General features: G+C 46.8%; 1 protein-coding gene across 1 annotated transcript in view; it reads right to left on the bottom strand.

Moving 5' to 3' along the window:
- Positions 1-16,690, bottom strand: part of CASQ2 (calsequestrin 2) — a 45,668-nt gene that overhangs the window by 20,584 nt on the left and 8,394 nt on the right. The window contains exons 2-5 of the mRNA XM_036342568.1: positions 12,250-12,334; positions 9,553-9,653; positions 7,984-8,095; positions 4,846-4,919 (exon numbers count right to left, since the gene is read on the bottom strand). Coding sequence (XP_036198461.1) covers positions 4,846-4,919; positions 7,984-8,095; positions 9,553-9,653; positions 12,250-12,334 — 372 coding nt within the window. The remainder of the gene's footprint in view (positions 1-4,845; positions 4,920-7,983; positions 8,096-9,552; positions 9,654-12,249; positions 12,335-16,690) is intronic.

Below are 16,690 nucleotides of genomic sequence, written 5' to 3'. Positions count from 1 at the left end.
CACCGCCTTGTCAGGGCAGAATGGCTGCTGTGTTCGCCTGCAGACCTGCTGGACTCAGGCCTCTTTTTGTGAAATGACTCGAGAGGCCTGGAATGTGCCATGCTTGGAGAAAACCAAATGCCATTCTTTTCCAGGTCAGAGCTGTGGGCCAAGAGAGCACAGAGATGAACAGTGGTTCCCTTGAACTAAACAGGAATTGCCGAGAGCTGCCGCCTGGCCCGATAACCCACAGCCCAGTGGCCCGGGGCCGCCAGGACCAAGTGGGAGGAGGGGAACTGGTGTCACATAAGCTCTTACACAAGGAGGTCCATTCTGAGGAAACATGGGTCTGCCTATGGTTTTTGTCCTCGACTGCTGTTAATTCCAGGTCACAATAGTCCGAAGGACATTTCTTACAGTACTTAACAAAGAAACTGGCTTTTGACTCAGAGCTAAAGGAAACAGGCCACGTTAAGAGCCATAGTCAGTCAAAGGAGATTTTGCGGTCATGTTCATTTTGTTTTAAGGGACATGGAGGTATGGGTTGTTGTTTTTTCTTCTTACTCTATTCCTCTTCCACGGGGCAAAGGGTGCTATGGATGGATGATGGGCAAGGAACAAGGGGGCAGGGCAAGTAGCAACTCTACACCCAGTGTCTGCGTTTACACACCATTCTTCGCAGAGCTGGGCTTGAAAATGGCATTCAGTTGTGGTTCTCTGAGTTCACTTACTACTTATTTTAAGAACCAGGAAGAAAAAAGTAATAATAGTAACCACATAGAGTGCTTGCCATGTGCCAGGCACTGTTGCAACGCGTTTTCGGCTGATTCCTTTATGAATCCCCCCTTTGATTGTATCAGGTAAAAGCTGGTATTATACTTATTTTACAAATGATGAGCCCGAGGTGCAGTCTGAGTATGCAATTTGTCAGGATTATCTACCCAAGGGGATAGAGCCAGAATTCAAACCCCCTTTGCCAGTACACCAGCCCTCCCTAGAAAATCACCTTCTCCTTGACCCTGTGAAGAAAGCTGTCTGGCCCCATAGATGTTCCACTGCTGCTGCACGTGTTTAGTCAGATGTTCCCTGTTGCTCTTGGACATGCTCTCATCAATTCACCCCATCTCAGGCGTCTGGAATGCAGGCTTCCCAAAGGCAGGAAGGGGCTCATCGGAAGCTCTGGTGCACCCACGTGTGTGTGTGTGCATGTGTGTGTGTGTGTGTGTGTGTCGGGGGAGAGGTTCTCTGGTTCTTGGTTGACAGTGTCCAGGTCTGCAGTGTGGAGACCATGGGTGTGAAGTTGGATTGTGATGTTCTTGAGTTTAATTCTGGGGATTGCTGAACATAATTTTCTCCTGTTTGCTATATCCCCACCAGCACGCACCATGGAGGGCCCTCGCCTTGTATCTCAGAGAATCCCTTTTTTTAAAATTCTTTTATTTGTATTTTGGGTGGTAAGGACTGAAGGAGATTTGACTGATTGAGGCATTGATTCATTCATTGATTCAGTAAATATTTAATGGGGCTGACTGTCTCCGAGACCCTGTTCTGGGACCAGACCTGGTTCATGGGCAGGAAAAACGATACGAGAATGGATTTTACTCCTGAATGCTTAGGAGGTCCATATAGTGAGTTCTTTTATGCCTTTAAAAAACTAGTTGGAATAGATTTTGCCAAAGATAAGAAAACTACAAAGCAGAATGGCCATTTTTTTGACATTGGCAAGTGTATGGATTTTGATACAGATGTTTTTCTACACATTAGCAAGCCATTCATTGCTGCAAATGAAACCAGTTTAATGAATTTAGGCCTTTTCAATGTCTGTCTTCTCCATCAACTTTGTTTAGATAACCACTGCTTCTTTTGGTCCCCATATGGTTCAAAAAATGATTCTGCTTCTCACTGTCCAAGAAAGGAACAGGTCGCTGGGAGGTCACAGGGGGATAGTTAGAACTACATATTTTAGGCTACAAGGTGCAGTAGAGTGGACACCATCCTTAGCCCTCTCACCCTCTCTTGCCTCCTTGTGGGGTTCATTGAGGACCAGGAGCCATAGATTGTTTCTGGTCCCAAAATGTTGTACCAGATAAAATGTACTGGGAGCTTTTTAAAAATGCATATTCCTGGGTCCTGTTAAAATCCTTTTAAAAAAATTCAGTTTTCCAGGGCTGGTGCCCAGAAACCCATAGTTTTAAAAGCTTCCTGAGGGATTACAATATGGACAGTGTTTGGAAACTACTAACTCCCAAGTCTACATCAGCAGCCCTGACATCTCACCCTCTTTACATTTCTCCAGCTCATAGATAGCAGTCCCCCCTTATCCACAGTTTCAGTTACCTGCAGTCAACCATGATCCGAAAACATTAAAAGGAAAATTCCAGCAATAATTCATAAGTTTAAATTGTGTGCTATCCTGAGTGACATGATGGGTGCAACCATGCCTGCTGGACCCCACCATCACCAGTGGGCTCTGTCACCCACCCCCCTAATTGCTGGGTACAAGTTCTTAAGTCCCAAATGGCATTGAGTCCTCTCCATGACAGCTCTTCCCTCTGGTTCCCCACGGAGGTAGGGAGCATTTAGCTTTCTCTTTCTGAATGTTATGAAATCCCGCCAGGCTACGTGAGCAGTGGCGCTTAATGACTCAGTGTCTTCTAGAGCTTTTAGTGAAGAGCCTTCTGAGTTTTTAATTATAGCCTGACCTCACCTTCTTCATGGGCCTCAGACATGAAGCCATGCGGCTGGGCTAGGAGCACATCTGCAAACCAACCCCACCCTGAACTCTACCTTGAAACTCCCTTCCAAGGACTGAGGCTCTGTTGCTTGGCCAGGCTTGTCTGCCTGACTCTCTTCCCTCGGATGGGTTCTTACTATGGAGTCATAGTCACTGCTGACCAATCCTAACCGGATGCCAGTGATGGACTCAGTTAAAGCTTCTCTGTACCTCCCCTTCTCCACTAATATCCTCTCCCCACCTCTACCTTCCTGGACCTAAACGACTATCTTTATTATCAACAGTCCTGCCCAGCTGGCGTAGCTCAGTGATTGAGTATCAACCTATGAACCAGGTGGTCATGGTTGGATTCCCAGTCAGGGCACATGCCCAGGTTGTGGGTTCCATCCCCAGTGTGGGGCATGCAGGAGGCAGCTGATCAATGATTCTCTCTCATCATTGATGTTTCTATCTCTCTCTTCCTCTTCCTTCCTCTCTGAAATCAATAAAAATATACTTAAGAACAACAACAACAACAGACAGCCGTCACAGCTAGCTAACGTTCACTGAAGGCTTATATGTACCAGATGCGTGTGTACATGTGCCATGTCTTTCTCTGGAGCAGAGTCGTACTGAGCACTGATGCTGAAGTCAGGCTGACCTGAGGTTACATCCAGCTTCACTACTCATTATGTGACATGAGCAAATCTCTTAATCCCTCGCTACCTCAGTTTCCTCCTCTGTAGACTGAGAAGGCTAATCCCTCTCTTACCGGGTGTTGAGAAGATGAAATGAGAAAACCTATATAAGCTCTTAGCACAAAGCCCGGTACATGAAAAGCACTTAATGAATGATAATTATTATTCTTTTTGCTATCCTTGCTCAATATCTCTCTCCACTGTAATCCAACCAATTAGGGTACATTTTCTTCAAGTTCAGATGATGTAGACTATAGACCTCTCTTCTGGATTATAGGCTTGTAAACTTGGGCCATAGTCATAGAAGTGGGTCAATATATGTATGAAATGAGTGCAGTCTCTTTTTATCATACTTTTCCCCTGCTTTAGCATCTACAGACTTCCTCATTTTTCATAGAATACTTAGAATGTTCTTAGTGGGTGTGCATTGGGGTGTGATACGTGTGTGTGTGTATGTGTAGGTGTGTTAGGTTTGTGTGTTATGTAGTGCATATGTTGTCTGTGTATGTGTGTTACATGTGTGTTGAGTATGTTTTAAGTATGTTTTGAATGTGGGTTGCGTGAGTTGTGTGTGTTATGTGGGTGTGGATGTGTGAGTGTGCAGCTTGAATCTCAAGGGTAGGAACAGAGCCTTCTAGATAATGATGTGGGACAGAGGAAAGGGCATGGACTTTGAACACAGATTGTCCTAAATTGGGATCTTAGCACTACCATTAATTCACTGGAGACCTTGGATATTACTTAATCTTTCTAAATGTTTTCGCATCTGGAAGTTGTGTAAAGGACTAGAGATTGTACTAGTGCAATATATCCACTTGAGCCCAACATGCAGAGAGCACTGGATTAGTAGCCATTTTAGTGGTACCCGGAGCCAGGGTAGAGCACTCCAAGCAGAGTAGACCCCAAATAAAGTACCCATTGGTTTGAGGTCCCTCTATCTCTGCTGCTCTTAGGCTTCTAGAGGCACTTGCCACACCCACAAAACAACAAGCATTTGAATTATAGACAGGTAGATCCGTGGCATCTCCTGAAGATGTGGGTAACTGTCGGAAGCACCGGGGCTTCTGAGGTCAATGCCCCTCCCACCCAGAAGAGGGAAGGCATGCAGCCCCAGGCAGGGAGAGGATGCTCTAAAAAAAGGAAGCAATGGTTAGTGTCCCGCACAGTCCAGGCTCACACTCTCTCCATTCTTAGTGCTGACAGTGATATGAGTGGTTGGTTCATCACTTTTCATTGGGATGTTTTCAGAAATACTCTGACATCATCTGAGTGGAACACCTTTGTATTCATAGCTCATGCAGTAGCGACGTGCTGCTACATTTCTAATTCTGGAGAAAGTGCTCAGGGGGGGAGGGTGGTTAACGTTTCAAAAGAAAAGAAAAAGGGGTGGCAAGTTCAACTGTCAATACTTCGTGCCGACGAAAGCCTTCAAATTGAGGTGTCATCGGTCCTTACCCCTTTGTCGAAGGTCGCGAAAAACTTGATGTAAGGCTGGAAATGCTCAGCTGCCTCTTCAAAAGCCTTGTAATCTAAGAGGAAAAAGTAGACGGGAGAGACATTTGCAAGATGCACACTGCAGACATTTCTTTGTTTAAATAATGGAGAAAGTGGGAAGCCAATTAGTCCTAATTGGATAATTATTGAGTACATATTATTTAGATAGATAATTATTTAGTACCATTTAAACCCACAGCTTCCCCAAGGAGTTGGAACTGATTGGCATTCAATCACCCAGAAGAACTCTTTGCCACACTGTCGTATGTTTTGCAAAGCTGGTAGATGGAAAGGAGGAAACCCAGAGAGAGCAAGGGAAAGAAAAGGGGTGGTCAAACCCCAAACCCAAAGGAAAAGTTCTTTCTCTCGAAGTCACTGCTACTTATTCATGTGCCCCCTAGAGAGTTTGCAGCCTGTGTGTGAGGGAACACAGTGTGCGGAGAAATGCACCTCAGTCAAAATGACAGCACAGAAGTATTTTAAACTCTTAGCAGGAGCACTCTTTTTGGTAAATTCTTTCCCTCTTTTTAATTTTTCCTTTTTTCATTCTGATCCCTTGAAAGGCTCACTTAAAACTAATCAAGACCATGCTTGACTCTGGTCCCAAACTTGAGTACAAACTGGGGAAGAGAGGCATGAGGCCGCACGGGTATGGTCACGTTGTGTCTTACCACACCCAGGCAGTTACTAGGTAAAGGCATTCTGGTTCAAGCCTTAGATGTGAGGGTGATGGTAATGGTAATAGTAGTAGGAATTTTTCTACAAAAATTCCATAATCTTGAGAGCCAATGATCCAACAAGATTAACTTTCTCCATTTCCTGGAATCCATACCCCTTCATCATCATAGGTGCAGGCTTTTGCTAGAATTCTAAGAGTATGCAGAATTTTCTAACATTTAATCAAAAACATTTCAAGAATAATGCTGGCTCGGGGGACACCAAAATGAGTCAGACATGGACAACAATCAAAGGCTCACAGCCCAGGGTGGGTCATGGACCTTTGAAGAATCACAGTGTGGTGTGATAGTTGCTAAAACAGAGGTATGCACAATAGGCACAGATGAGAGAGGGGTTGAAAGTGTACAACAAACCTCTACCTACCGATCCACATTCACACAAACTCATCCTCATAAAAGTGATTGGGTTGTCCCAAAATATGTCATATAGGCCGATAGTTGGAGTGGAGGATTGAGTGGAGGGGAAGAAGACGGGTGAGAGATTTGGAGAATGAATAGAGGGAGGTGGGAGAGTATAGAAAGGGAAATGGTTAAAGCCATAGCTAAGTCACATGTCTATTTATAGCAGCAGTGGGCTCCTTAAGAATTCTCTGTTCCCCGCTTCCCTGTCGTCCTTGTCGCTGATGAACCTCTCTCCACCTTCCTGAACTCCTTCCTTGATGGAAAGCATGGCATAGACCAGTGATGGCGAACCTTTTGAGCTCGGCGTGTCAGCATTTTGAAAAACCCTAACTTAACTCTGGTGCCGTGTCACATATAGAAATTTTTTGATATTTGCAACCATAGTAAAACAAAGATTTATATTTTTGATATTTATTTTATATATCTAAATGCCACTTAACAAAGAAAAATCAACCGAAAAAATGAGTTCGCGTGTCACCTCTGACACGCGTGTCATAGGTTCGCCATCACTGGCATAGACCTTTGACAAGAGAACTCCCCTCTTCTCTTGGGGAGCCAGTCTGTATCCCTAAGATGGAAAAGGGTGGGGCAAGGCAGATCCCAGGTTGGGGTTTCAAGTTAGGGTCGAACCCGTAACCTCTTGCAAACAGTAGTTGTCTTCAGGAAACCGGGTCTAGTCTTCTACTCTGATCTCCCCAGAGTAGTCAGTATCTATATAGAAATGTGAACATTGAAATGAAGTCACCCAAAGAACCAGGGCAAAACTCCCCACTTAGCCACCTTCCCCTAACACACTGTTAAGGAGGGTGAATAGAGACATTTACGTAGCAAATGAGGAGACAGTTCAGCTAGGCCTTGGGGGAGAGAAAATTGGTGGGTGGTTGAGATGACTAAGGATGCCAGTTGGCAGATGGAGTAGAGACACAGCTTCACAAATAATTTCAAAATATTTTGGACTTTCCAGAAATAGCCAGAAGCATCCCTTATTTGCACTTCTCTCCTGTACTAATGCTACCAGGTCCTCTTTCATAGCTAAGCCCACTCCCTCTCTCCAAGGCTGAGACACCAGAAAAAGGCTTCACTCTGGGCTCATGCTGCCAAAGCACTTTAAGAAAAGGTACTCAGGTTGTTAGCCTTGCTGGTTCCTCCCCTTCCTGATTCCTCCTGACTTCAACCCCTGTAGGGTTGTGCTGATGCTGTGATATGTAACTGTGCCCACCCAAACCCCAGCCGCAAAACTTTCAAAGGGAATACACCCAAGGGTGTGGTGTGCTACTGCAGGCTGCCTTGGTGGTCAGCTGGGTTGGCCAGCAATTTTCCACATTGTGCTGCAGCTGCTAAGCCCAGCCCTACCCCAACTTTCCTCTAATGCTGTCCAAGTGACTGAGAAGCTCTCCAACTGGTGACCATGGGAGCTGCCCATGTCAGGAAGACAGCACACTATTTGCCCCCTTTTAAGGGAGAATCCAACTGGTGGGTGAGCCGGTGGAAAAGTGGAGGAAGGGCTTTCTCTCTTCTGTAAAACATTCACCCCCTTCAAGGCCAGAGAACATGGCCCAGCCTCAGCCTTCCTTCAGCTCCCCTGCCTGCTTTGTACAATCAATACAGGTTTCCCTTTGCTCAGGGTGCAAGGAAGATTCTCCCTCCTACCCCGCATGGGACATTCCCATCGTCTTTATGGATAGCATGACATACCTTGCTGGGAATGTAGCCTTTAGGCCAGGGGTCCTCAAACTACGGCCCGCGGGCCACGTGCAAATACAAATATTGTATTTGTTCCCGTTTTGTTTTTTTACTTCAAAATAAGATATGTGCAGTGTGCATAGGAATTTGTTCATAGTTTTTTTTAAAACTATAGTCCGGCCCTCCAACGGTCTGAGGGACAGTGAGCTGGCCCCTGTTTAAAAAGTTTGAGGACCCCTGCTTTAGACCAACAGGCTGGAGTTGACAGACAACTTACATTCTGAGTCTTCGCTCTTGAAAAAACCAATGAGTTTGATGTGGTCCTCAATGCGTTCAAAGGCTTGGACTTCCAGTTTGCTGCCGATGACCTCCACTGGATCTTCAATTAGCTGAAATGCCACACACAAATACACAAAATCGGTTCCTTCCCCAGGAATCGGGCACATATGCAGAGGGCTTTGGAGGGAAGTTGTGAACTTCGGTTGGTGCCTCAGCATCCATCCCACCCTCCCCCAATGAGTACAGCAACAGCGCCTTTTGAGGACTTGACCTTGACTCAGTGGGGTAGGCTGGTTGGTGTGGGCAGTTCTATCTCTCTTGTCATTTATTGGTTCAGAAATGGCATGAGACCCAGATCTGGTCAGGGACTCTCCAGGGAAGATTTGCTGAAACCTTTAGGAAAGTTCTGCTTTCTCTTAAAGGCAACAATGGGAAGCCAGATTTTCCCCTCCCTCTTATTGAATATTAATGAGGAAATGTGATGTATCCGCTCCTGCTGCTGGCTTATCTTAGAATCAACTTGGGAACAGTCAGCTTAGGGACAAAGCCAACACAGAGAAAACAGCATTATCCATGATTCACAGATGGCGCGAGAGCCTTGTTTTGATCGACCCTAAAATCTGCCCTCACTCTGGATTTCTATTTGTGTGGGTGACCACGTAGCCTGTTGTTTACGGTAGCTAGAGTCTGGCGTCTGTTGTGAGCTAAAAGCCTTGGCCTCGCTGGTAGGGCGGGGCAGTGCCATGTTGGCCGAGCTGTTCAGCTGCTGCCCTCAACTTTTTTAGGGCTTTCAGTTATGGGTCAATGACGGGCCAACGAGAACCTATGGGCACTTTTTCATAGGAGGTGACCTAACTCACTTAGACTCCTCTCTGGGTTTTTGAGGCTGTGGAGAAAGGTGAGAGACCACTGTGGACGAGCTGGTAGATAAGAATCATCAATAGGGATGTGCATTTTCTGTACAGGAATCTGTGTTCAAAAGTAGCTTGAACTGGACTTCACAGCTGCTACTGAGAGTGTGGGTTTGTCTGTGGATAGAATATTTGTATGGTGTTTGAGCATATGGATTCGCATATGGATCTGAGGGTAGTGGACCTCCATGGCTGAGAAGGATGATATTGGGGCTCATTTAGTCCTGCCCCTTTTTATTCTGCTCTGAGGGTAACTCGGCTGATCATTCCTCCTCTCCCTACTGGCCTTCAGGTGACTAGCCACCACTTCCTCACAATTCCCAACTCCTGTTCAGAAGCCGTGGAACAAGCCAGGGGGATTCCAGGGGGTGTTGGTATATGACTGCTAAGAGAAATAACATGTTACTACTACACAGTTCCAATCTGTGACCCTCTGATCACAAGGAAACAGTTTCTCAGGTGACCTAAGGGCCCGCTTCCTGGAATAAGTAAATAGCACTGGGATATACGCTGTCCTTGACTTTGTGTGAAGCCTGGGAAATCTGTCTTAGATCAAGTCCAGTTACCCAGCTTCTGTGCTCTTATTTTAAAGTTTTACTTCCCCCCTATATGGAACCCAAGCAACTCCATGCAGGGCACTGTGCATAAATGCTCACGTCCAAGAGAAACTCCACCAGGACATCAGCTGCAAACTCGCCATCAAACTCAATTGTGCGATCGCCCTTAAGAATGTACAGGCTTCCTTCTTCATGGAAACCTGGAAGAAAGGAAGAGTTCCCATGACAAGATCACCCTGATGCAGGAAAAGCCATCCTGTTGGCCGGGTCAGGATGAGTGGAGCCCGCCTTATTCCTAGGATGATGAAACCACACCTCTGAGCTGCTCCTAGTGGAAATTTAGATCAGATTTCTGGGCACCCCACAAACAGCTTGCTTTTCTAGAGGAGCTGAATTCTGCACATCCTCTCTTCCCTGTCCATTGAGAATGCTGCCAGGGCCGGGTCTGCATCGTTTCCTACCCTCCATTGCTCTTGGAAATTTAAATCAAATTTAAATAAAATAGTCAAGAACCAACAATCCCACCTGCATTTTAACTTAAAAAGAAAAATCTATTCTCCATACCATCACTGCTTCAATTTTCCAAAACTACTGTGACCCCCTTCTCCTTGACACAAAGTTGCAATGCCCTCCGCCCACCTGACACCTTAGCCTGCCATTCAGGTCCTTCCACAACATCATGCCAACCCCACCCTTCACATTCTCCCTTGGGTAGACCAGTGCTCCTTTGAGAACTGCTCTCTTACTCCCTTTAACTCCCTTTGCTTCTTGCCCACAAGCTGATATAAAAGGGTTTATATAGGAAAGATCACAGAGCATGATTCTCTACGTATGTTCTCCTATTCTTTGAGTCTGGGGTGACCCCCACCCTCCTCCATCTTGGTCAGCTACTTCGCGTCTCAGCTTAGGACCCATTTTCCCCATGAAGGCCACTCTGGTGTCCCCTGCCATGACTGGTCTTCTCTGGGCTCCATGTACATGTACTCACGGTAGCAGTAAGCTCTCGGAGGGTAGGACCATTGTTATCTTTGTATCTCAGGGTATCATTCAGAGCCTGGACACACTGGGCACCCCATAAATGTTTGTGGCCAGAGCGAACAGCTTGCTTTTCTAGAGGAGCTGAGTTCTGCACATTCTCTTCCCAGTTAGCTGAGAATGCTGCCAGGCAGGGTCTGCATCTTCTTCCCACCCTCCATCGCTCTTGGCACAATGCCGTGACCTGAACAAATACTTCCTGCAAGACTGCATTTCCCCCGGGAAGGCTAACGAGCTGAGGCTGGCGTTTAGTCCAGCTGCAGGCATCCTTAATTCCTTAGATTCCTTGTTTTCAAACTCTCTGTTGCTGGAGAATGCTTTCTCCAAATGAACTCTTCTGCGAACCTTAGGGAAAGGGAGACTGGCCCGCTCCTACTGTGGCCCAGGGCACGTCTGAAGATCCCTGGGCACAGCCTGGAGCACCATTTCCAAACCTAAAGGAGCAATGCGTCACGCATCCTTGAACCTGGCAGTGGCTGATCACAAGGGTACCGCAGGAATAGCAGCCAGTGTCCTGCTATTGGATTTTGCTCCAAGTGAAATCAGTTAGGAGGCTGTTGCACTGGTGCAGCCCTATGGCGACCCAACTCGGGCAAGTGGAGGTGAGGATGGAGATGAAGAAGAAGGTTCACAAAACTTCCACTGTCCTGGAAACTCCGAGGATCAGGTAGTCGAGAAGGAACCTATTCCGGTAATTCCTCCAGGCTGAGCTTGGGGAAAGGCCCATTGAGACTTTTCAAGCCCCATCACATCCTGACTGGGAGGATGTTCACTGGGCCATATGAATGCTTTCCCAGCTTATCTTCCCTAAATTTCTAGATCACTGGAACACTAGTTTTTTCCTCAAACTAATTTATTAGAAATCCAACTTCTCTTTAAAACAATGGGATTGAGCAACTAAGTTAGATGCCCTTGACTGGGAATCGAACCCTCGACCCTTCGGTCCACAGGGTGATGTTCTAACCACCGAGCCAAACTGGCCAGGGCTACCTAAATGTATTGATAGAACCACCACTAACGCCCACCCCCATGCTTACTATTCCACATCCAGTTAACCTTTCTTCAAAGGTCCTGTTTTATAACCTCCTGCCATGGCCACTGTTCACTAGTCATGTGGAAAAAAGCTAAGTGGGCAGTTCACGTGTGGGATGTTTGAAAACCAGGGAAGTTGTTTGTGTTCTTTCTCCTTGGGATTAGCACTGTAGGGATCTTAAAGTTCGCTTGCACTTATGCAGGACATATTGACCCAGAGATTACAGCCCGAGCTGGGTAGTCACGCTACCTCATCTAAATCCTCCCTCTTATCCTTGGTGATAATGGCCAGCTGGGGTTTAGCCTTTAATTTAGAAACCACTGGGACATCAGAGTCACTACCACTGATTTTGTATGTGTTGGCCGTTTTAGCCGAGAGGTAAGGAAATAATAGATGATGGAAGGAGAGACCACCATGGTAGTGAGATAGAGAAGCAGGCCTTTTAACTCTAGGATCTAAAAATAAAGGCTTAAATATTTAGTGTCAATTTCTCCAGGAAGAAGCCGTCTTCATTAGATGATTAATGTAAAACCATTCAAGTTAAGCTGGTATTTACTTTTCTGAAACTCTTCTACAACCAAGACTAGGGTATGCAAGATCATAGCAATGAACATACATATAAAGCCCAGTTATCATGCAAGAATAAATGAAACTATACCTTTTTTTTTTTTTTTTTTTTGCAAGACGCTTTGTTTCTTCCTGATGTATCTAACAAAAATCACACTTACCCAGTTTCTTGGCAAGCTTGGCTTCTTTCTTGGCATCGACCATCACAAAGCCTATATCTTTATGTTCCAGGACTTGGGCCACAAGCTGAAGGGAAAGACAAGGAGAATACGTGAGCCCAAGGCAGAAAGATATAGACTATGTCACAGGATAATATTTTGAGATGTTCAGGGGGCTTCCTTGATACTCCCATTATTACTGTGACCAACGGGGGCAAAAGGACTCTATGCTTGTCCCCTCAGGAAGATGGGTACCCACCCACAAGTGGTATGGCATAAAGTTTTCCACACTTGGCCCTGGGGGCCCCCTACCTTAGGCATAGAGGAGAAATATGAATGTTATTGAGAATATAAGAAGTTAACTCTGAAAATTCAGCACAGAATTTAACTCTGATGTCTCCTAGGCACACACCATCATGCTTTGTTGGTTTTTAGGTGGATGCAGATGTGTGCCTCTCCTAGGCATGTCAGTCATGGTCTCCTAGTCCCCATGTTGATTAGATGTGACTTTGGAAGACAGACAAGTGGACGGGGAAGGTGCTGTCTCAGACAAACTCAGTTCTGCACCCCTGGCTTCCAGTTTAACTGAGCAGAGCCCCTCACCGTCCTAGGCGTGGAAGCACAGACAGAAGCGGCTCTCACCGATGGGCCAAGACCACACTGGCCGAGACCTGCTCACCTCCTCCTGGGCACACTGACGCACAGTCCCCGCAGTGCCCCGTCACTCTCGCCTCCCACTGTGATGAGGCCCGAAGCCTGCCCACTTGAGCTCTGTCATCACTTCTGTCAGCCCTAGCGAGCCCCTCTCATGAGCCTAAGCCAAGGGTGACCCAAGCCTGACTGGCTGCAACCCAAGAGAGAGCAGTGAGACTGAGGGTGGTGGGGGGCGGGGCCGGGGGCTGGAGAATGGCTGTGGTGAAAGGCCTTCTGAGCTGACTCCTGACCCGATCCCTTCCCCCCAAGACCAGGAACCCCGGCTGACTGGGGGAGCAAGCTGGACATTGTCTGCGTCTCCCACTTGGCTGGATGGCACCTCGCCTTTGCTCTGGCCCTGATCTCCAGCTCAGATGTTCCTTTCTGCCCTCGGCTACAGCCCAGTCCCAGTGCTCGCTCACGTTGCTGCCAGCCTTGGCCACCCTCGGCTGCAAAGCCCAGCTCCAGGGTCATATTTCACCCCAGCCTCCTTTCTGTGAATTCCAGTAGCTCATCGCAGAGACATGGCGCCGACGCTTATTTCACAGTCATGAGAGTTGTGTACGTCTCTTCTGTACTGTGCATCTTCCTCCCTAAGAGAAGGATCCATTTTGTGCCTCTTTCATGTCTCATGTAGTTCCTTAGAGACATCAAACTGTGTATGAAATGATGGGCTAGCCCAAATACTTCACAAATTCAAGGACATTTGAGCCAATTGCAGGGATGGAGTTACAAATAGGCGGAGAAAGGAGAGAGTCACTGTTTTCTAAATTCCAGAAAACTGGAATCCTGCTGACTTAGTCTTTCCTCTGCTGGTTTTTTTTTGTTTGATTGATTGGTAACTTCTCAGACTGTTTCACCTATTGTCCACCCTAGAGACCTATTGCCCACCCTACAGAACAGGGTTGTCTCTTACTGGTTGGTACATGTAGCCCCTGGACTTTGGCACACATTCATTCTTTCCGGAAGCATTAGGATTTACTTTGGCCATTGCTGATTCTTTTTTGTTTTGTTTTTTGTTTTTTAAATCCTCAGCTGATATGTTTTCATTGACTTTTAGAGAGAGGAAGAGGGAGGTAGAGGGAGAGAAACATCAATGTGAGAGAGAAACATTGATCATTTGCTTCCTGTACACACTCTGACCAGGGATTGAACCCTCAACTTAGGTATGTGCCCTGACTGAGAATTGAACCTGTAACCCAGTGGTCCTCAACCTGTGTGTCGCGACCATCAGAAAACACATATAGCATATCAGATATTTACATTATGATTCATAACAGTAGCAAAATTACAGTTATGAAGTAGCAACGAAAATAATTTTATGGTTGGGGGTCACCACAACATGAGGAACTGTATTAAAGGGTCGCAAGATTAGGAAGGTTGAGAACCACTGCAGCCTTTTGGTGTACATGATGACACCAACCAACTGGGCAGCCATTGCTGATTCTAAGTACAAAATAATTTTATGGAAAAAGTTCTATTAAATAATATGTAAAGTCAATAATAAAGTAGACATTCGTAGTGTTCTCTCTCTCTCTCTCTCTCTCTCTCTATATCTATATATATATATATATATATATATATATATATATATTTCTCTCTCTCTCTAGCCTTTATTTTCTGGTCCTTTAGCACATACCTAATTTTTTATTAGCTTCCTCCCTAATGAAATCACAAGATCCTTGATGCTAAAATATGTCTCACTTTTGTTTACACAGACCATGATCATAGTAGGTCCTCAGTAGCAGTTACTGTTCTCTTTTCATTTCACTACATCAGGCTTTGGTATTTTTGAATCGGTCCAAGGTCCAGAACTCCATCCAGCTGTCATGGTATTATGAAGAAAATCCAACACTGATTAAGCACTTACTGCATGCCAAGAACTGGGCCAGCACGTTACATGCTTTATCTCATAGAATCTTCACAACAGCCTCACGATAGATATTGTTATTGTCCATATTTTACGGCCATCCCAGCCCTTGCGACCAAGTCAGAAATCCAGGTCTCTGATTCCAAGCCCTGTGTTCTTAAGCACTGGGATTTACTCTTCTTGGTCACTTATTCCCTTGAAGATGAAGTCTAGTTCGATGCCAATCATCACAGAGGCATCAGGCTGACTTCCTTAAGCAGAGGGCTTCTTTGGGGACACTGAAGGGAGTAGTGTGTTCCAGGCACATGAGAAAGTGTGAGGGACTCTGAATATTAGGACTGGTCGTTCTGACTTGGGAGCTGTTTGAATAGAAGAGCAGTGTGGCTAATCTGGGTTTGAGGAGGGTGATCTGAGGTCATAGACCCGACAGATAGAAAGGAGAGTGGAAAGGAAAGGCGACCAGTTGGGAGGCTGATGCCATAGTTAAGTGGGAGGTGACTGGTCTCAGATGGAGGCAGTGGCAGTGGACGGAGAAGGCGTAACTTGTGGGGTGAGGTTACAAATGGAGAGTCAGGCGGACCTGGTAACTGCCATGCATGGTTTTGGAGAGAGAAGGGAGGGAAACCAAAGGAGAGGAAGAGAGCAAGATGATTCCAGGGTCTCCAGCCAGGGAACAGAGTGGAGGACAAAGCAGTGACGTCAGGAGGGCATGCCAGAGCCAGGGGCAAGGAGCTCCGCCTGGATTCAGATGCAGTGAGTTCATGGCGATGGAAGTCCAGCCAAGAGCTGGAGGTGCCAACCTGGAGCTCAGGGGAGAGGCTCCGAGTGGAGCTCCAGAGGTGAGAGGTGGGTGGCATCTTCAGGGACTGGCCACCTCATAGAAGCAAGAACAGGAAGAGTCAGAGTGGAGTCTAAGAGAAGCAGGAGGAGGACAAGGAACAGTGTCATGACTCCAAAGTCACGGGCAGAGAGAGCATTGAGAAGGAATGGGTGGTCAGATCGAATGCTGCAGGGAGTCCTGGGGGCAGGGGGACCCCGTGAAGTCTCTCCTTTCAGGATGGGTAAGCCACCAATGACCTTTTAGAGAGGAGCGGGGACAAAAGCCAGAGGGAGTTGAGTGGGTGGCAAGGACATGCTAGAGCAGGTGTGGATCATTTGTTCAAGAAGTTTGCCCATGAAAGGAGGGGGAAGTTAATACAGAAGCACCAGGGGACACGCTCCCTGGGCTGTGTGACTGGGCTCTGGGCCTCAGAGGACAGCACCTGCAATATGCCAGGCGCCAGGCTCAAGAGTCTGGAAAAAAATCTGAGGATGGAGGAGCCTGGGGGGAAATGCCACAGGTCTTTGCTCAAAGTGAATGTCCCTAAAGCCACTCATTAAAAATACCCTGGCTGCCATCCTGCTGGTCCCTGGAAGCTAAGCGCCCAGTGGCTGTTCTCACCCACTGTCCCTGATACCACCTGGTGACAAGTCAAGCGATTCAACAACTGTGTGCCCTGCCCTGAAACTGGAGAGCTGATGCTTACCTCCCGGTAATCTCCTGTCACTTTCCACCGCCCTCAAATGAGGCCTGATCTATGTATAGCTGGGGGCTGGCACGTGATGTGCCCGCAGGAGGCAGGGGAGGGGATGGCACAGCTACGTCCTGAGACTCAGGTGAATGCTGGGGCCTCTGGGGCTGGATTGGTGGCCCCTGAAAAAGCCTTGGGGGCGAGGGAGACTATCCATTGTTCTATTTGGGGCTATCACCTTGGCCGATGCCAAACACCATAACAACAACAAGGATATTGGGTGTTTACTACCTGCTGGATCCTGCTCCCACACCTAATATAAACTACCTTATGGAACCTTCCCCAAACCCGCATGAAGTGGAAGTTTGCA

The sequence above is a fragment of the Myotis myotis genome, unplaced genomic scaffold, assembly GCF_014108235.1.
Source record: "Myotis myotis isolate mMyoMyo1 unplaced genomic scaffold, mMyoMyo1.p scaffold_m19_p_18, whole genome shotgun sequence".
NCBI lineage: Eukaryota > Metazoa > Chordata > Mammalia > Chiroptera > Vespertilionidae > Myotis > Myotis myotis.
The sequence above is the reverse complement of the archived record's forward strand: the minus strand, read 5'-3'. Positions and strand labels throughout refer to the sequence as shown.